At 51.9% G+C, this 23,695-nt stretch overlaps 2 protein-coding genes across 8 annotated transcripts in view; both read left to right on the top strand.

Annotated features, from left to right (window-relative positions):
• Window positions 1-23,695, top strand: part of LOC101948742 (zinc finger protein RFP-like) — a 1,201,957-nt gene that overhangs the window by 604,914 nt on the left and 573,348 nt on the right. The window lies entirely within an intron of this gene.
• Window positions 5,984-23,695, top strand: part of LOC101939631 (zinc finger protein 850-like) — a 109,428-nt gene continuing 91,716 nt past the window's right edge. For 3 of the 7 annotated variants that reach the window (XR_010592001.1, XM_065564340.1, XM_065564339.1), the window contains exons 1-2: window positions 5,984-6,312; window positions 7,058-7,145. Coding sequence is in view for 6 of the 7 variants with exons in the window: in XM_065564340.1 (XP_065420412.1) it covers window positions 5,999-6,312; window positions 7,058-7,145 (402 nt within the window). In the remaining variant the exon portion in view is untranslated. Of the gene's footprint in view, window positions 6,313-7,057; window positions 7,146-7,640; window positions 7,768-8,390; window positions 8,505-23,344; window positions 23,493-23,695 lie in introns of those variants that run through there. The other 4 variants (XM_065564336.1, XM_065564335.1, XM_065564338.1 and 1 more) reach the window with 2 other exon arrangements.

Below are 23,695 nucleotides of genomic sequence, written 5' to 3'. Positions count from 1 at the left end.
AGGGATAAGGAAGAGTTGCTTTATTCTGCAGAAGAAAGGAGAGCTTTGCACCTTGATACAAAAACTCTGTCTTACACACATTTTACAGATTCTTTATACACATTCAGACCAAGGTCCTTGCAGTGTTAACACTTGATTGGTGGTGCTCAGACCCGTGCTTTTGCTATCTGGTCGGTGAAAACCAGCTTGGGACCAGCTTCAACTACCTTAAGGCTTTGAAGTAGGGTTACCATATTTCAACAATCAAAAAAGAGGACGGGAGGAGCCCCGCCCTAGCCCCGCCCCTGTCCTAGCCCCGCCCCCGTCCTGTCCTAGCCCCGCCCCTGGCCCTTCCACTCCCTCCCACTCCCTGCCCCCTCAGAACCCCCAACCCTCCCCCCCACTCCTTCTCCCCTAACTGCCCCCCAGAACCCCCCCCCTACCTAAGCCTCCCTGTTCCTTATCCCCTAACTGCCCCTTCCTAAGACCCCTCTCCCTAACTGCCCCCCAGGACCCTACCCCCTACCTGTACCCTGACTGCCCAAAACCTTATCCACCCTCCCCCAGAAAGCCCGCCCCGAACTCCCGACCCCCCCCCCCCCCGCTCCTTGTCCCCTGACTGCCCCCTCCTGGGACCCCTGCTCCTAACTGCCCTTCAGAACCCCACCCCTTACCTAAGCCTCCCCGCTCCTTGTCCCCTAACTGCCCCCTCCTGAGACCCCCCACCTGTACTCTGCCCAAAACCTTACACCCCCAACCTCCAGACAGCCCACCCCGAACTCCCTGACCCATCCAACCCTCCCCCCTGCTCCCTGTCTCTTGATTACCCCCTCCCCCAGAACCTCCCTGCCGCTTCTCTGGCCCCCGGCCCCCTTACTGTGCTGCAGAGCAGCGCGCTCGGCAGCGGGGGAGGGCAGCAGGGTCGGAGCTCCAGACGAACAGCCGGTGATGTGTGAATGCAGGGCGGGGGAAGGGAGGGGGAGGAGGGGAGTGGTGTCAAGTTTCAGGAGGGAGGAGGGGGAAGTGCAAGCAGGGCTCTGGCTCTGGCTGTTGGAGCACCGGCTGCTCTGTAAGCCGCGCGCACGCTCTGCATGGGGGGGGGGGGAGGAGGGGACGTCCGGACATTGACAAATTCCCCCCGGACGCTATTTTTAACCCGAAAAAGCCGGACATGTCCGGGGGAATCCGGACGAATGGTAACCCTACTTGAAGGGAAAACAGTTGAAAAGTTCAGGCTACTGTGTACTTGAAGTGTCTGCTTCCTCCTAATGGCCACTGGTTGACATAAAGGCTGCTCTGTTAAGGGGGGGGGGGTCACTAGTAACTTTCACAATAGCTAGGAATGCTGCTAGCATAGGGTCTGAGGAGAGAGTCCACGTAGCCAGATAATCCTGCTGTAAGAGTGCCAATGCCTGAGATAATGGGGCGTCCAGGATTTCCAGGTTTATGGATCTTGGGTAGCAGATAGAATACCCCTGGTCAGGGCTCTAGGGGTGTGTCTGCGTAGATTTGTTCCCGTGCTATAGCAGGGAGTTTCTTGAGCAGTTGGTGTAGTTTCTTTTGGTACCTCTCAGTGGGATCGGAGGATAGTGGCCTGTAGAAAGTGGTGTTGGAGAGTTGCTTGGCAGCCTCCTGTTCATAATCCAACCTGTTCATGATGACTGCAGCACCTCCTTGTCAGCCCCTTTGATAAGAATGTCAGGCTTGTTTCTGAGGCCGTGGAAGGCATTGCGTTCTGTGCAGTTGAGGTTATGGGGCAAGTGATGCTGTTTGTTCACAATCTGAGCCTGTGCAAGTCTGTGGAAGCACTCTGTGTAGAAGTCCACTCTGTCATTTCGACCGTCAGAAGGAGTCCACGCAGAATTCTTCTTCTCGTATTGTTGATAGGAGGGTTCCTTTGGGTCAGTGCGCTGTTCAATGGCGTGTTGAAAATATTCCTTGAGTCAGAGACGACAAAAGTAGGCTTCCAGATCACCACAGAATTGTATCATGTGCGGGTGGGTGGTGGGGCAGAAAGAGAGTCCCTGAGATAGGACAGACTCTTCTGCCGGGTTAAGTGTGTGTTTGGATAGATTAACAATATTGCTGGGTGAGTTAAGAGTACCCTTGTTGAAGCCCCCTGTGGCATGTAGGAGTTTAGATCGTTTACTGCCCTTAGCAAGCATCAGAAAATAAACACAGGAGAGAGAACCCATAAGTGTTTGGACTGTGGGAAAGGTTTCACAGAGAGATCAGCACTTCTTACACATCAGACACTTCACACAGGAGAGGGTCCTCATAAGTTCTTGCACTGTGGGAAAGGTTTCATACTAAGCTCACAACGTATTAGACATCAGAGAATCCACACGAGAGCGAGACTTATATATGCTTGGAATGTGGGGAAAATTGTAACTGTAGCCTCAAAACTCACTCAACATGAGAAAACTCACATGTGAGAAAGACACTATAAATATTTTGAAAGTAGGAAAAGTTTAATTGGAGCTCTCGTCTTATTGCACACCTCACATTCCTTCTTAAGACAAACCTCAGAATTGCCTCGACTGTCGGAAATGTTTCCTGTAAAAGTCAGCCGTTATAACACATCAAAGGATCACACAGGAGAGAGACCTCATCGGTGCTTGGACTGTGGGGAAAGCTTCATTCAGCGATCACCCTCATTAAAAGTCAGAGAATCCACAGAGGTATGAGAGAGCCTAGGAATAGCCAGACTGCAGAAAAAGATTCAATTTGACTTCACACCTCAGTGACCACACAGCAGAGAGGCCTTGAATGCGGGAAGCATTAGGTGCTCCCGGAGTATCAAGCATCTAGAAATCTGTATAGGGAAGAAACCGCTGAGATGTTCTCAGTGCGGAAAACGCTCCAAGTGGAGCTAACACCATGTTGGACATCCGAGACTTCCCCACACAGCAGAAAAATTCTCTCAGGGCCCTGACTAGGCCATAGGAACAACCCCATTTCCTCGTTCCCACACACGTCAGGGGCTTTTGGCTCCCAAGCATCCAGCTGCACATGACTGGGATGAGGATCCAGCAGCAGCCAAGCATCAGCTGGTCAGTGACCCACTGGCTCTGCCTGGTCTAAGCAAACCCCAGGCAGAGGAGGAGACGCCCCGATCAGCCCCTCCTCCCTGCTGCAGCCCTGGCTGCTGAGCTGATGGGCCACAGGTCGGGGAAGGGAGAGAAAGAAACACCACCAGCCGCTCCCTCTCCCTGGCTGAAGTTCCCCCCCTCTCCCACCCCTGCCAGCCAGGATCCCCCTGCCATGGAGATGAGGAGAAGGACACTTGGGCCAGACCCCACCTTCACTCTAGACACCTGTCCCCAACCCCCATCTTCCACCAGCCCCTGAGCTGGGCTTCCCCACTGACTTGAGCTGTTCCCTTTTGGGCAAGTGTCCCTGGGGGCTGGTAACTCCTCCCCTCCCCAAATCCCCCAGGGTGCTGGGCTCTGGGGGAATCAAATGTTAAGGGATCAGGACTTCGGGTTCTGAAGATGTCTCTGGGGATTGAATGGCTGGGGCTGGTGGAGCTTGATATCAGGGGGAACTGGGTGCGGGGGTATCGCGTGTTTGGGGATCATAGGATAAGCGCATTCAGACAGCACCACTGAGAGGCACTGATTCCCACAGGACCTTTTGTCAGAGGCCTGGAGATCCCACCTCTGCCTCCGCAGCATCAGCCTCTGAAGTTCTGGCTAGGCTAGGAGGTGAGGTCGGGATTAGCCAGCAGATCTCTGTGACCCTCCACCAGATTTCCTAGTGTAAACTCACTCTGAGCATCTTATGTGCTGTGACCAGTGTTGCCTCATTTTTTACATCCATGTGTGGAATGAATTTGGTTCTATGCACCAGTATGTGACACATCATCTCCATACTAGTTCATATGGGGGTGGGGCGAAGAGGTTTGGAGAGTGTGGGGGGACTCCGGGCTGGGACAGAGGGATGGTGTGCAGAGGGGTGAGGGCTCTGGCCAGGTGTGCAGACTGTGGGATGGGGCTGCAGATGAGGAGTTTGGGGTGCAGACTGCAGTGGGGAGAGGACTCCCCCCAGCCCTCTCTCACCACAGCTGCTTGGGACTGGGTGAGAGGCACCTCTCCCCAGCCGTGGCAGCTCCTGTGGCTGGGGTGAGGGAGGAGTTCCTCTCCCCAGCAGCTCCAGTGGACCTGGACCAAGCCTGGGGAGGGGCTCCTCTCCTTGCCTTCCTTCACGGCCCTCGATAGCCAGCTGCTCACGCCCTCCCCCTGTCCCACCGTGTCCTGCGTTGGCATGACAGAGAGTTCCCCCACTCACCCCACACTGATCCCTCTTGTGATAACCTCTGCACCCCATGTTCACCACTTGTGTAGGGTTATGATATTTTGTGTGCAAAGTGTGCCTGGTGAGGGATCATTGGAAAACTCATGATCTGCTGAATATTGTGCCGTTGAAATGCGTGTGACACCAGTGCATGTAGAATGGTGAGATTTTAATGTATGTTTGTTGCTAGGCTGACCATATTCCAGGTGCCCCAAAAGTGGACACTGATGGGGGGTGGGAGCTGATGGGGGGTTGTAGAGTTAGAGGTGCTGGAAGGGGTGCGGTGGGGATACTCATGAGGTGAGGGCAGTGTTGGCAGCTGTCACAGTGGCAGAGTGCTGGCAACAGCTGTCAGTCAGCGCCAACCTGCGGGACACTCCCCCAGGACTGGGAGTCTGGGCCTGGGTGAGTGGGATCTCGCAGCAATCAAACGGCTGTGGATGCAGGGCAATTGGCTAGTTGGGAAGGTGAATAATCAGGGATGTTTCTGAGTTTCAGCACTTGTGCTCTGCAAACACCCCCGGACATTTGTTGTTATGGCAAAACCCGTCAGCAGGCTCAAACAAGAGGATCTGTCCATAAGGACCCAGACATATGTCAAAGTCTTTGTTAGTGAAATATGTCATAGTTCAAGGGATTGTCCCACTCAAAGTCCTGAGAGATGAGAAACGACCGACTGTGGGTGTTAGAAAACCCTTATCTGGCCGTCCATCACCAACAGGAAGAAAGGGGTAAACAAAGAAATTTATAATTCACCTGAAGGATGCTTTGGAGCTCACACACACCAGGAAGTTGCCTGACCCCATGACTGTTGGCCCCTTACTGAAACTTAGTGCACAGGGGAGGGGTTGGTTGGCTTCTCCCAGTACCAAAAGACAGGAAGATCCAATGAGAAAAGAAAACCCTGAGGCAGGCAGGCCAATGAGGGAGTCAGGTGCCCGTTCTCTATGTGAGCTGGAGCTGCCTGCCAGAGAAGGGCAGAGCTAAGGGGAGAGGAGCAGCCAGAGCTGGGTTGGAGGCAGAGGAGTAGAAGCACTGATGCAGAGGGGAGTTGGGTCTGGAGCAGTCTGGAGCTGGGTGTGGTGAACAGCTGGGGAGAGCGAGGGAGGGACCCTGGGCAGCGTGGGATGACATCATGTTTTCCTTTCCCCTTTCCCATTTTTTCCTTAATTTTTTTTTATTACTTGCTGTTTAATAAATCGTATTTGTTCTGAACTTTACGCAATGCTGAAGAGCGGCATCGGGGATGCGTCCGGAGTGAAAAGAGCACCCCAGAGTGCGGATACGACATCCTAGCCTCTGTCCTGAGTGATCGCAACAAAATTGGGGATGCAGACCCCGCAGGAATCTTGGGGCCAGCCTTGTCGGGGTTTCAGACACCAGAGTAGAAGGGGAGTCCTTGAAGTCAGGCAGGTCTCAAGGTAAAGGGAGTGGGAGCGAGGACTCAGCTCCTTTTGCTATTCGATTCTATCAGGGTGGTGTATAAGCCAGAAGAGTTCCCCACAATACTAAGACCGTTTCCCCTGCTTACCTCTGCATATTTATTGGTTTCTCGTAAAGTTAGTTAGGATTACAGGGGAAAGTGTCAGAGCGGCCACCAGTGAGAGTTGCTGGCCACACTCTGAGGCCACCAAATTTGGTCGTGAGAATCCCTTGGCTAGTTGCTCATGATGGGCCCTTCTGATCATAGAGTCTGTGAGTGGAACAGGAGCTGGACACAGAGATGCTGCAGAGCGATGGGTTGATCGCTAGGACCCAGGAGCAGCTGGGAGGCGGCTCTGGGGGGAGCGATCGCTGGGCTCAGGCCCGGCAGCAGGAAGTGACTCGCAGCCGCTGCGGTGACTCTGGCTCCAGGCTCCTGGCGAGATCCCCGAGCCCCGGCGGCTGGTGCTGGGAGCCCGGAGCCCTGGCTGCAGCCGGGAGAGGGGAATCTCCAGCAGGGCCCTTCCCGCTGCTCCCCAGGAGCCTCTCCCAGGGCAGAGCCCCCAGCCCGGCCCGGCCCGGCCCCTGCCCCAGGGGGCCCCGCTCGGAGGGAAGGTGAGAGACACCCGCCCCCCGAACACCCGAGCTGCAGGGGGAGGAGGATAAAGAGGTGCAGGGGGTGAGGGCAGGCAGGGAGGGCGCAGGAGGCGGGTGCTGGGGATGCGGGGGGCAGGCTGGGATGGGGGCGGGGGCGCACTGAAGGTAACATGGGGCGATGCGGGGGGATTGTGGGGCTGAGGGGAGCGAGGCTGCAATTGGGGAAGATGTGAGTCGGGGGCACTGCGAGGGAAGGGGGGTGTGGGGAGACTGGCGGGGGACAGAGGCAAATACCCATCCCCCCACACCCTGCTCCCAGTGTGTTACTGTCAGACACACCCGTGCTGGTGGGGTCTGTGTCTCATGAGTTTTGGGGTCGCCCAGGGCCCTGGTCTGATTTCTGGGCAGGATTCACATCTCAGCCACCCCGGAGTCACTGCTGCTTTGGGCAGGCAGGGAGTGTGGTTGGGCCAATGGGATCAGCCTCTGCCTGCCTGTCCCTGGGGGCTGCTGGGGGAGTCCAGGGCAGCTCATTCTTTAGGTGATGCCATCAGAGGGCTCCTGCTGCTCCTAAGGGAGAGGAGTTTACACGGCAGTGTGAGGACATCCCCCAAAGTGGCCCCTTTAGTTCTACTTTTTTTCTAGCATTTGGCTCAGAGATACTGTTACTGGGAGGGTCTGAAGAGTCTGGGAGGGAATCACGGTGTTACATGGACTGAAGCCCCTTCTGTAACCTCCCCCATCGCCCCTCTTGCCCTGACAGGCTGAGGAATCACGTCCACGTTTTGCTCCAGATGGGCCCATCTTCCAGGAGACAGGGAAGGGAAATGTCTGTGATGGAGCCAGCTCAGGTAGGGGATTATCAGGGAGCTCCTGGGCAGGGGCAGGGAGGAGACAGGGTGTGATAAACCTGCTGATTTTCTGAGTGGGCCCATTGGTGACGGGGGAGGGGAGATGGGACATTCCCCCATTTCTCAAACAGGATATAACACCATTGCACAGGGCTGGGAGTGAGACCCCACTAGCCACAGGCTGCTGTGAAATATGAAGGGAAGCTGTTGGGATTCCTGTCCCTGGCTCAGAGCTCTGCTTCCCGTATCAGCCTGTGTCTCGCAGGTGTGTGGGAAATGAGGAGACCCTGCCCTGCTCCGTGTGCTGGGGGGAGACAAGTAGCTCTCACCTTCTCCCCATCCCCTGAAGCCTCCTGGCTGCTCTGAGCAGGGTGGGGGTGGGATTCTGCTACTCTGTCGCTCCCAGAGCTTCTATATCTTTATCTGTCCTCACAGATAACTAGTGGGATTGTGGCTGGAGCATCAGGTAATGAGTGGGGGCTTTTGGTGTTCCAGATGCCGGTGACCTTCGAGGAGGTGGCTGTGTATTTCACCCAGGGGCAGGGGGCTCTCCTGGACCCTGCTCAGAGAGCTCTCTACAGGGACGTCATGCAGGAGAACTATGAGACGGTGACCTCACTGGGTAAGGGATTCTTGTCCCCTCGGTTATTCGAAGTCGTGGGGTCTGCATGTCTAACTCTGTTCAGGTTCTTCCCTGGTCAGTTAGCTCAGAGGCGAATGGGTTCCATAATGCACAGCTGCCGTGTGAGAGAGACTTGCATCTCTGTGCCCTCTCCAGTGGGACATGGGTGTCAAAACACAATGGACAAGCTAAACCATCCCCACCCTCCAGCTTTCAAAGGGGCATAAATCCATCATTGTCCTGTCTGTGTTGTTTCACAGCTGCACGAACAATCCCTGTTCACCTCCCTCCTTGGGAATAGCTCCAGCTATGGGGAGGGTTCTGGGCTCTGCAGGTTTAGAAAGAGGCAGGGGTTTAAGTCCAGAGCTGTGTGTGAGTCAGCAAGGCCCCCAGAGTGCACAGATCTTGGGAAAGCCTAGTGAGAGTGTAGTAATAATTCAACTCACCTCCCCAGATAACTTCCTCTGCGCAAGAGACTCAGTGACCATTTTCCCGTCCTCTTGGCTTCCACGTTACTCCAGCAGAGCGCAGGGACAGGTTCCACTCACGGAATGTCCTTTCTGACAAATACTCCACCAGTGCTCCATGCACCCTAATCTGGTCTGATTTCACCCTCTGCACAGGATTCCCCCTTCCCAAACCTGAGCTGATCGCCCGGCTGGAACGAGGGGAAGAGCCCTGGGTGTCCGATCTCCAAGTCTGCGAGGAAAGAAGGCTTCTGAGAAGCACCCGTACAGGTGAGGACTGACACAGAAACCATCTAGGGAATGAAGGAAAAAGGTTAGGATCCCAAAATATGGTGTGAGTAAGCGCCCTCAGTTCTTCCTCATCTCAGCCAGGACAGGGCTTCAGTCATCAGATATAGCCTACGCCATTCCACCCAGCCTCTTCTCTGCAGGAGTTTGCTTTCCAGCTTTCCTTCCCTGTGAGTGTTTGGGTGGGATGTGGAGGCGGAGTCCCGTTGCTCAGTCTTTGTGTTGGGTTTTCCCTTTGTGCTATTCCTCTTTCTCCCCAGCACAATGACTCCTGTCTGGATTGTGTCTCTCCCAGCAGGTGCTGAGCGAGGGAGTGAGAATGAGGCGGGGAATCATCATGAGGAAGTTCCTGGGGAACCTGAACCGCAGGGGACCTTCTTGGGAAGAGCTGAAGGGAATTTTTCCCAGTGCTTGGAGCAGGCAGAAGCCTTGGGAAGTTGGCACAGGTCAGAGAGGCTTCTGGGACACCTCCCAGGGAAGAAAGTGGATGAATCTGTTAACGGTGGGGGAGGAGAGGAGGATCCCACAGCGCCGCAGACAAATCCCAAGAAAGAGACACCCTGGCACTACCTTCAGTCTCTCGAGTGCGGGAAATGTTTCATATCAAAGACACAAATAATTAGACATCAGTTAAGCCACACAGGAGCGAGATCCCACAAGTGCTTGGACTGTGGGAAAAGTTTCACAAGAAGGTCACACCTTGTTTATCATCAGGCAATCCACACAGGAGAGAGACCCCACAAGTGCTTGGACTGTGGGAAAAGTTTCATACAGGGGTCAGACCTTGTTAAACATCAGGCATTACACACAGGAGAGAGACCCCACAAGTGCTTGGACTGTGGGAACAGTTTCATACAGAGGTCACACCTAGTTCACCATCAGGCATTACACACAGGAGAGAGACCCCACAAGTGCTTGGACTGTGGGAAAAGTTTCATACAGAGGTCACACCTAGTTCGCCATCAGGCATTACACACAGGAGCGAGACCCCACAAGTGCTTGGACTGTGGGAAAAGTTTCATAAGAAGGTCACACCTTGTTAAACATCAGGCAATCCACACAGGAGAGAGACCCCACAAGTGCTTGCACTGTGGGAAAAGTTTCATACAGAGGTCACACCTATTTCGCCATCAGGCATTACACACAGGAGCGAAACCCCACAACTGCTTGGACTGTGGGAAAAGTTTCATACAGAGGTCACACCTAGTTCGCCATCAGGCATTACACACAGGAGAGAGACCCCACAAGTGCTTGGACTGTGGGAAAAGTTTCATAGAGCGGTCAGACCTTGTTAAACATCAGGCATTACACACAGGAGAGAGACCCCACAAGTGCTTGGACTGTGGGAAAAGTTTCATAAGAAGGTCAAACCTTGTTCAACATCAGGCAATCCATACAGGAGAGAGACCCCACAAGTGCTTGGACTGCGGAAAGTGTTTCATATGGAGGTCTGACCTTATTAAACATGGAAGAATCCACACAGGATCTAAGCTTCTGTGACACGTGGCAAGAAAGGTTTAAGCAACTTGCATGTAATTGACTCAGGGTCAACGTTTAGAGAGAGTTTTAAAAATGTGTCCACCTTAGATAGCTAGAGATTGAAATGTAAATGTGTATTTTCAAAGACTTGGAAGAAGAGGGCAAGTCATGTCTGAGTAATCTAATTGCCTTCTATGACGAGATAACTGGCTCTGTGGATGAGGGAAAAGCAGTGGATGTTTTATTCCTTGATTTTAGCAAAGCTTTTATATGATCTCCTACAGAATTCTTGCCAGCAAGTTAAAGAAGTGTGGCCTGGATGAATGGGCCATAAAGTGGATAGAAAGCTGGGTAGATCGACTGGCTCAACTGGTAGTGACCAATGGCTCCATGTCTAGTTGGCAGCCGGTATCAAGAGGAGTGCCCCAAGGGTCGATCCTGTGGCCGGTTTTGTTCAGTATCTTTATTAATCATCTGGAGGATGATGTGGACTGCACCCTCAGCAAGTTTGCCGATGACACTAAACTGGGAGAACTGGTAGATACGCTGGAGGGTAGGGATAGGATACAGAGGGACGTAGACAAATTAGAGGATTGTGCCAAAATAAATCTGATGAGGTTCAACAAGAACAAGTGCAGAGTCCTGCACTTAGGATGAAAGAATCCCATTCACTGCTAGAGACTAGGGACCGACTGGTTAGGCAGCAGTTCTGCAGAAAAGGACCTAGGAGTTACAGTGGATGAGAAGCTGGATATAAGTCAACAGTGTGCCCTTGTTGCCAAGAAGGCTAACGGCATTTTGGGCTGTATAAGTAGGAACATTGCCAGCAAATCAAGGGACGTGTTCGTTCCCCTCTATTCAACATTGGTGAGGCCTCATCTGGAGTATTGTGTTCAGGTTTGGGCCCCACACTAAAAGAAGGATGTGGAAAAATTGGAAAGAGTCCAGCGGAGGGCAACAAAAATGATTAGGGGGCTGGAGCACGTGACTTATGAGGAAAGGCTGAGAGAACGGGGATTGTTTAGTCTACGGAAGAGAAGAATGATGGGATATCTGGTAGCTACTTTCAACTACCTGAAAGTGGGTTCCAAAGAGGATGGATCTAGACTGTTCTCAGTGGTACCAGATGACAGAACAAGGAGCAATGGTCTCCAGTTGCAGTGGGGATAGTTTAGGTTGGATATCAGGAAACACTTTTTCACTAGGAGGGTGGTGAAGCACTGGAATCGGTTACCTGGAGAGGTGGTGGAATCTCCTTTCTTAGAGGTTTTTAAGGTCAGGCTTGACAAAGCCCTGTCTGGGATGGTTTAGTTGGGGAGTGGTCCTGCTTTAAGCAGGGGGTTGGAGTAAATGACCTACTGAGGTCCCTTCCAACCCTGATATTCTACGATTCTAAGAGGGGTAACTGTAGTAGTCTATGTTTAGCTATCCAAAGTGTTCCTGTATTCTGTTAAATCAGGGATCAATAATTCAGTGATTATGCCCATGTCCCATGCCACTTGCCCAATTCCAGCTCAGTCTCTTTGAATTCACTGGGGGTAGGGGCTGAGGGATGGAGGGAAAGTTTATAGCTGAAATTTTGCCAGTTTAGTGTTAATCGGATCTGTTCCGCTTTCCTGCTCGGACATTTTCTCTGGGGATCCCAGAGACGGAAAGGAGCAGGTGTTACTATCTTGAGTCCGCATCCCCATGGTGACTCTCTACACTATCAATTATGAAAATGTGGGCAGAGCATCCCAATGGAGGCACAGGAATGTGTCAGGGGAGGCGCGATGAGTGTGGGTTGTTGGGTTTTTTTTTTTAAAGAGCACTGGCTTTCAGCCCCAGTTGGCTGCGGCTCATGAGGAAGGAACAGGCCTATCTGGGAGGTGGGGATAAATGCTCAGGCTCTCAAACCCAGGTGGAGCAGCAGCACAGAAGTCGGGGTGGCAATGGGGTGATAAGTCTGCTGTGAACAGCGATATTGAGGAATATCACTCTTCACGTGGCCACCCTAACTTCTGTGCTGCTGTTGGAGGCCTTCAGAGCTGTGCACATCGCCAACGACTACTCTGCCTTTAGAGCTGGGTGGTGATATATGTGCTTTTGAGGGTGTGGGCGTAAATGACCACAGACACCAAGGTGGGGGTGGCAATGAAACACATCTGAGAACCACTGGTCTACACTCTTATGGGCACCACGTTTATAAAATGATAAATCTTCCCCAAAGTATGGCTTGTGAGGTATCATGGGAAAAGTCATCATCTGCTGAATATTATTGTCCCATTAAAATGTGTCTATCAGCACTGTCCATGGAGCTCTGAGAGTTTCCTGTATGTTTGTTACATGCTGTAAAGCTGGAAAACGCCAACAGACGAGCTCCTCCGAGACAATGTCACCTGCACACCAGCTAGGTGCTACGTGGCCAGTAATTGCTCAGCCGGCCATTCACCAGCTGTGGAGCTGGGAACAGGAGAGTTACAATTCTCCGGAAGGACGGCTGCACGCTCACTTAGGCCACAGACTGATTGTCGCCTGCCCCCCGACTGGGGGATGAACCTCAAAGAGGAGAGTGGTATAAAAGCACAAGGGAGAATTGCCTCCATTTTTACCTCTCTTCTCCCATCTTTACAGAAGGCAACAAGATGGCTTGAAAGGCAACAGGGGCCTTGGAGTGGGGAGGATGGACCAGGGCTGGAAGGAAATCCAGGCTGTGTACTAAAAACTATGAACTGCCTGCAACAGCAGGTGGGGTGAGAAAACGTGCTTGCTTCGTATTTTCCTTAGGCCTTGGCTACACTTGTAGATGTACAGCGCTGAGAGTTAATCCTGACTTTGTACCTCTGAGTAGGGAAAGCGCTGCAGTCTGTCCACACTGACAGCTGCCCAGCGCACTGTCGTGGCCACATTTGCAGCATTTGCTGCGCCATTGGGAGCGGTAGATTATGGGCAGCTATCCCACAGAGCACTTCTTCCCATTATGGCACCGTGGGTTGGGGGAAGGAGGCGTCGGTGCAGGGGATGCTGGGTCCGGTCCCAACACCCCGTTATGCATCGCTTCGCATCCCAGAAATCCCTTTGTTTCCATCCACCTTTAGCGCCATATTTCATAAGCAGGAGAGAGACCCCACAAGTGCTTGGAATGTGGGAAAACTTTCATTAAGAGGTCAAAGCTTGTTCAACATCACGCAATCCACACAGGAGGGAGACCCCACAAGTGCTTGAACTATGGGAAAAGTTTCACATGGAGATCAGCCTAGGTTAAACATCAGAGAATCCACACAGGAGAGAGATCCCAATAAGAGCTTGGATTGTGGGAAAATTTTCAGACAGACATCACACCTTATTAAACATGGGAGAATCCATACAGGATCTAAACTTCTGTGACACATGACAAGAAAGGATTAAGGAACTTGCATGTAATTGATTCAGATCAGGCCTTGTTACACATCAGGCAAGCCAAAGAGGACAGAGACTTGATTAATGCTTGGGATGTGGGAACAGCTTCAGTAACAGCAGAAATCTTAATAATCATTGAAGAATGCACATAGAAGAGAGACGCTATAAATGTCTGGACTGCGGGAATGGTTTCCATTGGAAATCAGCCCTTAATAAGAAAAGGGGGAGTCAGATGGCACCTTAAAGACTAACAGATTTATTTCGGCATAAGCTTTCGTGGGTAAAAAAAACAACAACACTTCTTCAGATGCATGGAGTGAAAATTACAGATAGAGGCATAAATATACTGGCCCATGAGGAGAAGGGAGTTACCTTACAAGTGGAGAACCAGTGTTGACAAGGCCAATTCAGTCAGGGTGGATGTGGTCCACTCTCAATGACTGATGAGGAGGGGTCAATACCAAGAGAGGGAAAATTGCTTTTGTAGTGAGCCAGCCACTCCCACTCCCTGTTGAGGCCCAAATTGACAGTGTTACGATTGCAAATGAATTGTAGCTCTGCAGTTTCTCTCTGAAGTCTGTTTCTGAAGTTTTTTGGTTGAAGGATGGCTACTTTTAAATCTGTTATTGAATGTCCAGGGAGATTGAAGTGTTCTCCTACTGGCTTTTGTATGTTACCAATCCTGATTTGTGTCCATTTATTCTTTTACGTAGAGACTGTCCGGTTTGGCCAATGTACATGGCAGAGGGGCATTGCTGGCACATGATGACATATATTACGTTAGTAGATGTGCACCTGAATGTGCCCCTGATAGTGTGGCTGATATGGTTGGGTCCTGTGATGGTGTCGCTAGAGTAGATATGGGGACAGAGTTGGCAACGGGGTTTGTTGCAGGGATTGGTTCCTGGGTTAGTGTTTCTGTGGTGTGGTGTGTAGTTGCTGGTGAGTATTTGCTTCAGATTAGGGGCTGTCTGTAAGCGAGGACTGGTCTGCCTCCCAAGATCTGGATGGAAGCTGGAGGCAGGTAGGTAAACTTTGCGGTCAGTAGGTTTCCGGTATAGGGTGGTGTTTATGTGACCATCACTTATTTGCTGTGGTGTCCAGGATCTCTTGTGTGGACTAGTCCAGGCTGAGGTGGATGGTGGGGTGGAAATCGTTGAAATCCTGGTGGAATTCTTCTAGGGCCTCCTTCCCATGGGTCCATATGATGAAGATGTCATCAATGTAGCGCAAGTAGAGGAGGGGGCTCTAAGGGATGAGAGCCGAGGAAGCGTTGTTCTAAGTTGGCCATCAAATGTTGGCATGCTGTGGGGCCATGTGGATACCCGCTTACTTGAAGGTATAAGTTGTCCCCAAATCTGAAATGGTTGTGGGTGAGGACAAAGTCACAAAGCTCAGCCAGCAGGTGTGCTGTGGCCTCATCAGGGATACTGTTCCTGGCGGTTTGTAGCCCATCGTCATGTGTCATATTGGTGTAGGGAGCTTCTACATCCATGGTGGCCAGGATGGTGTTTTCAGGAAGATCACCAATGCATTGTAGTTTCCTCAGGAAGTCGGTGGTGTCTTGAAGATAGTGTTACCGAAATATCAGGTCCACCTAGCTGAGAGCCAATAACAGCCGGACAGGGATAAGGAAGAGTTGCTTTATTCTGCAGAAGAAAAGAGAGCTTTGCACCTTGGTACAAAAACTCTGTCTTACACACATTTTACAGATCCTTTATACACATTCAGACCAAGGTCCTTGCAGTGTTAACACTTGATTGGTGGTGGTCAGACCCCTGCTTTTGCTATCTGGTCGGTGAAAACCAGCTTGGGACCAGCTCCAACTACCTTAAGGCCTTGAAGGGAAAAGAGTTGAAAAGTTCAGGCTACTGTGTACTTGAAGTGTCTGCTTCCCCCTAATGGCCACTGGTTGACATAAAGGCTGCTCTGTTAAGGGGGGGTGACTAGTAACTTTCACAGTGCCCCCTTCGAGCCTGACAAATTCAAAAATTGTCAGGCCCATTACGCAATTTGCGATCAAGCTGGAGGGACAGATACTGGGTTTTCTTATGGACAGCAGAGCTTTTGATCATAGCATTACATAGGCATTTGGCACATTGTATCATTGTCCAAATAACACATAGAAAAAAAGAAAGAAAAGAATCCATTTAACAATTGTTCGAAAGAGCCCCGTAAACCATGACCCAAGGTCTAGAAGCAGGTTCTCAAAACTAAAGGTGTGATCAAGAGATACAGCATGGAAAACAACAGCAGCATTCTTAATGGCTTGTAAATCCTGCTCAATTAAGCCAGAATGATTAACATAGAAAAATATTTTTCCCCGATGTGAGCACAAGTTCCCCCCTAATTGGTTCATATGCTTGGAAGGAGCATTGAGAATGTTTGCACTTCCACCCAGAAAGTTTCCAAGTATGTCTCCATGGCCACAGATCAGACGGTACTCCTGATGTGTCTGTAAGGGCAGTGGGCCAAGCCTGATGCTCTAGATCATTCCGAATGGCCATTAGCTGGTCATTCAGGAAATCCTGAATTTCTGAGCATGCTAGATCCCACTGCAATGCCTTCCCAGCCTCAGTGATATTCAATACCATCTCTGTCAGCAACTTCTGGGTCATAGAACTAAGGGCGGAGATAATCTGTAACTCACCAATTCCAGCCTGTACCTGGGTTAGCTGTGCCCCAATTTCTCATCATGTTTTGGTTCTTAAAAATATTCCAAACTGCTGCTGCACTATTGGCCCCATCTCATAGGGATCCGGTCAAGTCACTTTTCTTTCTAGAGGAAATAACCCAAGCCCTCTGTTGTGCTAATCTAATGGCAGCCCCCTGTGAGCAATTTGGGTATGTAGAGGTGATCTGGAAATTGGATACGGGTAATGAAAATTTAACAGTCCCTAGTGTAGTGTTAATCACAGTTCATTGATATCCTAATACATTTCTTTTTGGTGTAGTACTATACCACATTCCCAAGCATGGGTCCCACAAGTTTCTTCCTGCCAGTGTATAATTCTTTGTTTCTTCACCAGGGTCAGTTCTTAATGTCTCTTGTAGGCAGGAATTCCTGGACTTTGGTGGTTCCAATGAAGCAAGTGTTCCTTCTTCTCTTTTCCTGAAACAGTCATGGTTCAGCATTATACAGGGGAGAGGTTACTAGCACATCACCCTGTAATGGTTTTGCATCTTCTAAAAAAATTCAAAGGCACAGTAGATCTGTCAGTGGACAAGGGAGAGGTTACTAGCACTTCACCTTGTCTTTTTTTCCTTTTTCCTGCTGTCCAGAAGGCACAGCAGAGCTAAAAGGAGAAATAGGCTTATCAGTCGGAGAGCCCTCCCGAGGTGGAGGGGTCTTTTTACAGTGAGAAGCATGGGTCCAGGTAGGCAGTCCTTGGCACTTCACAGCGGTGTTGGTGGTTAACAGCACTTGGAAAGGGCCTTTCCAGCATGGAGCCAAAGCAGTCTTTTGTTGATGGACATTACATAGACTCAGTCTCCTTGTTTCAATGAACAGCAGGGCTGCTAGGGTCTTTGGGTAGCACTTCTTTTATCTGTGAGAAAAGAAACCTAACACATTTCATTAATGCCTGGCAGTGTTTTGCAGATCTCATAGTTGCTTGGGCACATTCAGGCCCCCCCTGTTCTTGGCTGTCAGCCAAGTCTTAGCTGTGGGCAGTGTCCTGGGATGGGGCCAGCATCTTATCTTTGGACTGAGCTTGCTAGCTATTTTTCCTCAGTTAACTCGTTCTGTTCTTTTTCCTTCTCCCCTTCTTGGGTTCTTTTAACCTACAAAGGAAACTTCCAGTCTTCATTCATACACCTTTTCCCAACAATGAACACATACACATTGCTATTATACAGTACATTAGTCTTATTATTCAATGTATGCCATATACACCCTTCCAGTAAAATAACTTTATTACAGAGCTTTGGAGCAACAAACCAGGACAAGCACACCCACTTTTGAGGAGTCCACTTGGTACAATCTCTGGTGTCCAATAGCTTTCCTCCCTTCCCAGCCCTCTGGCTAGAAATCTGAGGTAGCCAGAAGGATCCCATGGGCAATATGGGGAATGGGTTAACCTTCCATGTCCTTGCTTCCAAAGACTGTTGGTATGCAAATTTTAACAACAATTTTGGCCATAGAACACAAAAATAATTCCTATTGTGCCAGTAAATGCATGGTACGTTGAATGCTATTCAGCTGGCATCCATTTTCTCTGATGATCTGAAAGACAAAAGAACAGAGGTCTACCCCTTCTGAGCAGTCAGTCAAGGGTATGTCTGTGTAGATTTGTTCCCGTGCTATAGCAGGGAGTTTCTTGAGCAGTTGGTGTAGTTTCTTTTGGTACGTCTCAGTGGGATCAGAGGATAGTGGCCTGTAGAAAGTGGTGTTGGAGAGTTGCTTGGCAGCCTCCTGTTCACAATCCAACCTGTTCATGATGACTGCAGCACCTCCTTTGTCAGCCCCTTTGATTAGAATGTCAGGCTTGTTTCTGAGGCCGTGGAAGGCGTTGCGTTCTGTGCCGATGAGGTTATGGGGCAATTGAGGCTGTTTGTTCAGAATCTGAGCCTGTGCACGTCTGTGGAAGCACTCTGTGTAGAAGTCCACTCTCTCATTTCGACCGTCAGAAGGAGTCCACGCAGAATTCTTCTTCTCGTATTGTTGATAGGAGGGTTCCTTTGGGTCAGTGCGCTGTTCAGTGGTGTGTTGAAAATATTCCTTGAGTCGGAGACGACAAAAGTAGGCTTCCAGATCACCACAGAATTGTATCATGTGCGGGCGGGTGGTGGGGCAGAAAGAGAGTCCCCGAGATAGGACAGACTCTTCTGCCGGGTTAAGTGTGTGTTTGGATAGATTAACAATATTGCTGGGTGAGTTAAGGGTACCCTTGTTGAAGCCCCCTGTGGCGTGTAGGAGTTTAGATCGTTTACTGCCCTTAATAAGCATCAGAAAATAAACACAGGAGAGAGAACCCATAAGTGTTTGGACTGTGGGAAAGGTTTCACAGAGAGATCAGCACTTCTTACACATCAGACACTTCACACAGGAGAGGGTCCTCATAAGTTCTTGGACTGTGGGAAAGGTTTCATACTAAGCTCACAACTTATTAGACATCAGAGAATCCACACAAGAGCGAGACCATATATATGCTTGGAATGTGGGGAAAATTGTAACTGTAGCTCAAAACTCACTCAACATGAGAAAACCCACATGTGAGAAAGACACTATAAATATTTTGAAAGTAGCAAAAGTTTAATAGGAGCTCTCGTCTTATTGCACACCTCACATTCCTTCTTAAGACAAACCTCAGAATTGCCTCGACTGTCGGAAATGTTTCCTGTAAAAGTCAGCCGTTATAACACATCAAAGGATCCACACAGGAGAGAGACCTCATCAGTGCTTGGACTGTGGGGAAAGCTTCATTCAGCGATCACCCCTCATTAAAAGTCAGAGAATCCACAGAGGTATGAGAGAGCCTAGAATAGCCGGACTGCAGAAAAAGATTCAATTTGACTTCACACCTCAGTGACCCACACAGCAGAGAGGCCTTGAATGCGGGGGAAGCATTAGGTGCTCCCGGAGTATCAAGCATCTAGAAATCTGTACAGGGAAGAAACCGCTGAGATGTTCTCAGTGCGGAAATCGCTCCAAGTGGAGCTAACACCATGTTGGACATCCGAGACTCCCCCACACAGCAGGGAAATTCTCTCAGGGCCCTGACTAGGCCATAGGAACAACCCCATTTCCTCATTCCCACACACGTCAGGGGCTTTTGGCTCCCAAGCATCCAGCTGCCCATGACTGGGGTGAGGATCCAGCAGCAGCCGAGCATCAGCTGGTCAGTGACCCACTGGCTCTGCCTGGTCTAAGCAAACCCCAGACAGAGGAGGAGACGCCCCGATCAGCCCCTCCTCCCTGCTGCAGCCCTGGCTGCTGAGCTGATGGGCCACAGGTCGGGGAAGGGAGAGAAAGAAACACCACCAGCCGCTCCCTCTGCCTGGCTGAAGTTCCCCCCACTCCCTTCCCTTGCCAGCCAGGATCCCCCTGCCATGGAGATGAGGAGAAGGACACTTGGGCCAGACCCCACCTTCACTCTAGACACCTGTCCCCAACCCCCATCTTCCACCAGCCCCTGGGCTGGGCTTCCCCACTGACTTGAGCTGTTCCCTTTTGGGCAAGTGTCCCTGGGGGCTGGTAACTCCTCCCCTCCCCAAATCCCCCAGGGTGCTGGGCTCTGGGGGAATCAAATGTTAAGGGATCAGGACTTCGGGTTCTGAAGATGTCTCTGGGGATTGAATGGCTGGGGCTGGTGCAGCTTGATATCAGGGGGAACTGGGTGCGGGGGTATCGCGTGTTTGGGGATCATAGGATAAGCGCATTCAGACAGCACCACTGAGAGGCACTGATTCCCACAGGACCTTTTGTCAGAGGCCTGGAGATCCCACCTCTGCCTCCGCAGCATTAGCCTCTGAAGTTCTGGCTAGGCTAGGATGTGCGGTCGGGATTAGCCAGCAGATCTCTGTGACCCTCCACCAGATTTCCTTGTGTAAACTCACTCTGAGCATCTTCTGTGCTCTGACCAGTGTTGCCTCATTTTTTACATCCATGTGTGGAATGAATTTGGTTCTATGCACCAGTATGTGACACATCATTTCCATACTAGTTCATATGGGGGTGGGGCCAAGAGGTTTGGAGAGTGTGGGGGGGTTCCGGGCTGGGACAGAGGGATGGTGTGCAGAGGGGTGAGGGCTCTGGCCAGGTGTGCAGACTGTGGGATGGGGCTGCAGATGAGGAGTTTGGGGTGCAGACTGCAGTGGGGAGAGGACTCCCCCCAGCCCTCTCTCACCACAGCTGCTTGGGACTGGGTGAGAGGCACGTCTCCCCAGCCGTGGCAGCTCCTGTGGCTGGGGTGAGGGAGGAGTTCCTCCCAGCAGTGGACCTGGACCAAGCCTGGGGAGGGGCTCTTCTCCTTGCCTTCCTTCACGGCCCTCGATAGCCAGCTGGTCACGCCCTCCTCATGTCCCACCGTGTCCTGCGTTGGCATGACAGAGAGTTGCCCCACTCACCCCACACTGATCCCTCTTGTGATAACCTCTGCACCCCATGTTCACCACTTGTGTAGGGTTATGATATTTTGTGTGCAAAGTGTGCCTGGTGAGGGATCATTGGAAAACTCATGATCTGCTGAATATTGTGCCGTTGAAATGCATGTGACACCAGTGCATGTAGAATGGTGAGATTTTAATGTATGTTTGTTGCTAGGCTGACCATATTCCAGGTGCCCCAAAAGAGGACACTGATGGGGGGTGGGAGCTGATGGGGGGTGGGAACTGACGGGGGGTTGTAGAGTTAGAGGTGCTGGAGGGGGTGCGGTGGGGATACTCATGAGGTGAGGGCAGTGTTGGCAGCTGTCACAGTGGCAGAGTGCTGGCAACAGCTGTCAGTCAGCGTCGACCTGCGGGACACTCCCCCAGGACTGGGAGTCTGGGCCTGGGTGGGTGGGATCTCACAGCAATCAATCAGCTGTGGATGCAGGGCAATTGGCTAGTTGGGAAGGTGAATAATCAGGGATGTTTCTGAGTTTCAGCACTTGTGCTCTGCAAACACCCCCGGACATTTGTTGTTATGGCAAAACCCCTCAGCAGGCTCAAACAAGAGGATCTGTCCATAAAGACCCAGACATATGTCAAAGTTTTTGTTACTGAAATATGTCATAGTTCAAGGGATTGTCCCACTCAAAGACCTGAGAGATGACAAAGGACTGACTGTGGGTGTTAGAAAACCCTTATCTGGCCGTCCATCACCAAGAGGAAGAAAGGGGTAAACAAAGAAATTTATAATTCACCTGAAGGATGCTTTGGAGCTCACACACACCAGGAAGTTGCCTGACCCCATGACTGTTGGCCCCTTACTGAAACTTAGTGCACAGGGGAGGGGTTGGTTGGCTTCTCCCAGTACCAAAAGACAGGAAGATCCAATGAGAAAAGAAAACCCTGAGGCAGGCAGGCCAATGAGGGAGTCAGGTGCCAGTTCTCTGTGTGAGCTGGAGCTGCCTGCCAGAGAAGGGCAGAGCTAAGGGGAGAGGAGCAGCGAGAGCTGGGTTGGAGGCAGAGGAGTAGAAGCACTGATGTAGAGGGAAGCTGGGGCTGGAGCAGTCTGGAGCTGGGTGTGGTGAGCAGCTGGGGAGAGCGAGGGGGGACCCTGGGCAGCGTGGGATGACATCATGTTTTCCTTTCCCCTTTCCCATTTTTTCCTTAATTTTTTTTTAATACTTGCTGTTTAATAAATCGTATTTGTTCTGAACTTTACGCAATGCTGAATAGCGGCATCAGGGATGCGTCCGGAGTGAAAAGAGCACCCCAGAGTGCGGATACGACATCCTAGCCTCTGTCCTGACTGATCGCAACAAAATTTGGGCTGCAGACCCTGCAGGAATCTTGGGGCCAGCCTTGTCGGGGTTTCAGACATCAGAGTGGAAGGGGAGTCCTTGAAGTCAGGCAGGTCTCCAGGTAAAGGGAGTGGGAGCGAGGACTCAGCTCCTTTTGCTATTCGATTCTATCAGGGTGGTGTATAAGCCAGAAGAGTTCCCCACAATACTAAGACCGTTTCCCCTGCTTACCTCTGCATATTTATTGGTTTCTCGTAAAGTTAGTTAGGATTACAGGGGAAAGTGTCAGAGCAGCCACCAGTGAGAGTTGCTGGCCACACTCTGAGGCCACCACATTTGGTTGTGAGAATCCCTGGGCTAGTTGCTCATGATGGGCCCTTCTGATCATAGAGTCTGTGAGTGTAACAGGAGCCGGACACAGAGATGCTGCAGCGCGGTGGGTTGATCGCTAGGACCCAGGAGCAGCTGGGAGGCGGCTCTGGGGGGAGCGATCGCTGGGCTCAGGCCCGGCAGCCGCTGCGGTGACTCTGGCTCCAGGCTCCTGGCGAGATCCCCGAGCCCCGGCGGCTGGTGCTGGGAGCCCGGAGCCCTGGCTGCAGCCGGGAGAGGGGAATCTCCAGCAGGGCCCTTCCCGCTGCTCCCCAGGAGCCTCTCCCAGGGCAGAGCCCCCAGCCCGGCCAGGCCCCTTCCCGGCCCGGCCCCTGCCCCAGGGGGCCCCGCTCGGAGGGAAGGTAACAGAGACCCGCCCCCCCCCCGTCACCCCCAGGCTGCAGGGGCAGGAGGATAAAGAGGTGCAGGGGGTGAGGGCAGGAGCAGGAGGCGGGTGCTGGGGATGCGGGGGGCAGGCTGGGATGGGGGCCGGGGTGCACTGAAGGGAACATGGGGCGATGCGGGGGGATTGTGGGGCTGAGGGGAGCGAGGCTGGAATGGGGGATGATGTGAGGGGGGGCACTGGGAGGGAAGGGGAGTGTGGGGAGACTGGCGGGAAACAGAGGCAAAAAGCCATCCCCCCACACCCACACGCTGCTCCCAGTGTGTTATTGTCAGACACACCCGTGCTGGTGGGGTCTGTGTCTCATGAGTTTTGGGGTCGCCCAGGGCCCTGGTGTGATTTCTGGGCAGGATTCACATCTCAGCCACCCCGGAGTCACTGCTGCTTTGGGAGGCAGGGAGTGTGGATGGGCCAATGGGATCAGCCTCTGCCTGCCTGTCCCTGGGGGCTGCTGGGGGAGTCCAGGGCAGCTCATACTGTAGGTGATTCCACCAGAGGGCTCCTGCTGCTCCTAAGGGAGAGGAGTTTACACGGCAGTGTGGGGATATCCCCCAAAGTGGCCCCTTTTTTTCTAGCATTTGGCTAAGAGGTACTGTTACTGGGAGGATCTGAACAGTCTGGGGGGGAATCGGGGTGTGACATGGACTGAAGCCCTCACCTTCTCTCCACCCCCTGAAGCCTCCTGGCTGCTCTGAGCTGGATGGGGGTGGGATTCTGTTACTCTGTCGCTCCCAGAGCTTCCATTTCTTTATCCGTCCTCACACGTCACTAGTGGGATTGTGGCTGGAGCATCAGGTAATGAATGGGGGCTTTTGGTGTTCCAGATGCCGGTGACCTTCGAGGAGGTGGCTGTGTATTTCACCCAGGGGCAGGGGGCTCTCCTGGACCCCGCTCAGAGAGCCTTCTACAGGGACGTCATGCAGGAGAACTACGAGACGGTGACCTCGCTGGGTACGGGATTCTTGTCCCCTCGGTTATTCGAAGTCGTGGGGTCTGTGTGTCTGAATCTGGTCAGGTTCTTCCCATGTCCGTTAGATCAGACGTAAATGGGTTCCATAATGCACAGCTGCCATGTGAGAGAGACTTGCATCTAAGTGCCCTTTCCCGTGGGACATGAGTGTCAAACCCAGTGGACAAGCTAAACCATCCCCACC

This window comes from Chrysemys picta, chromosome 12 (genome assembly GCF_011386835.1).
Source record: "Chrysemys picta bellii isolate R12L10 chromosome 12, ASM1138683v2, whole genome shotgun sequence".
NCBI classification, from domain to species: Eukaryota; Metazoa; Chordata; order Testudines; family Emydidae; genus Chrysemys; species Chrysemys picta.
Note: the sequence above shows the minus strand (reverse complement) of the source record. Positions and strands in the feature narration are given on the sequence as shown.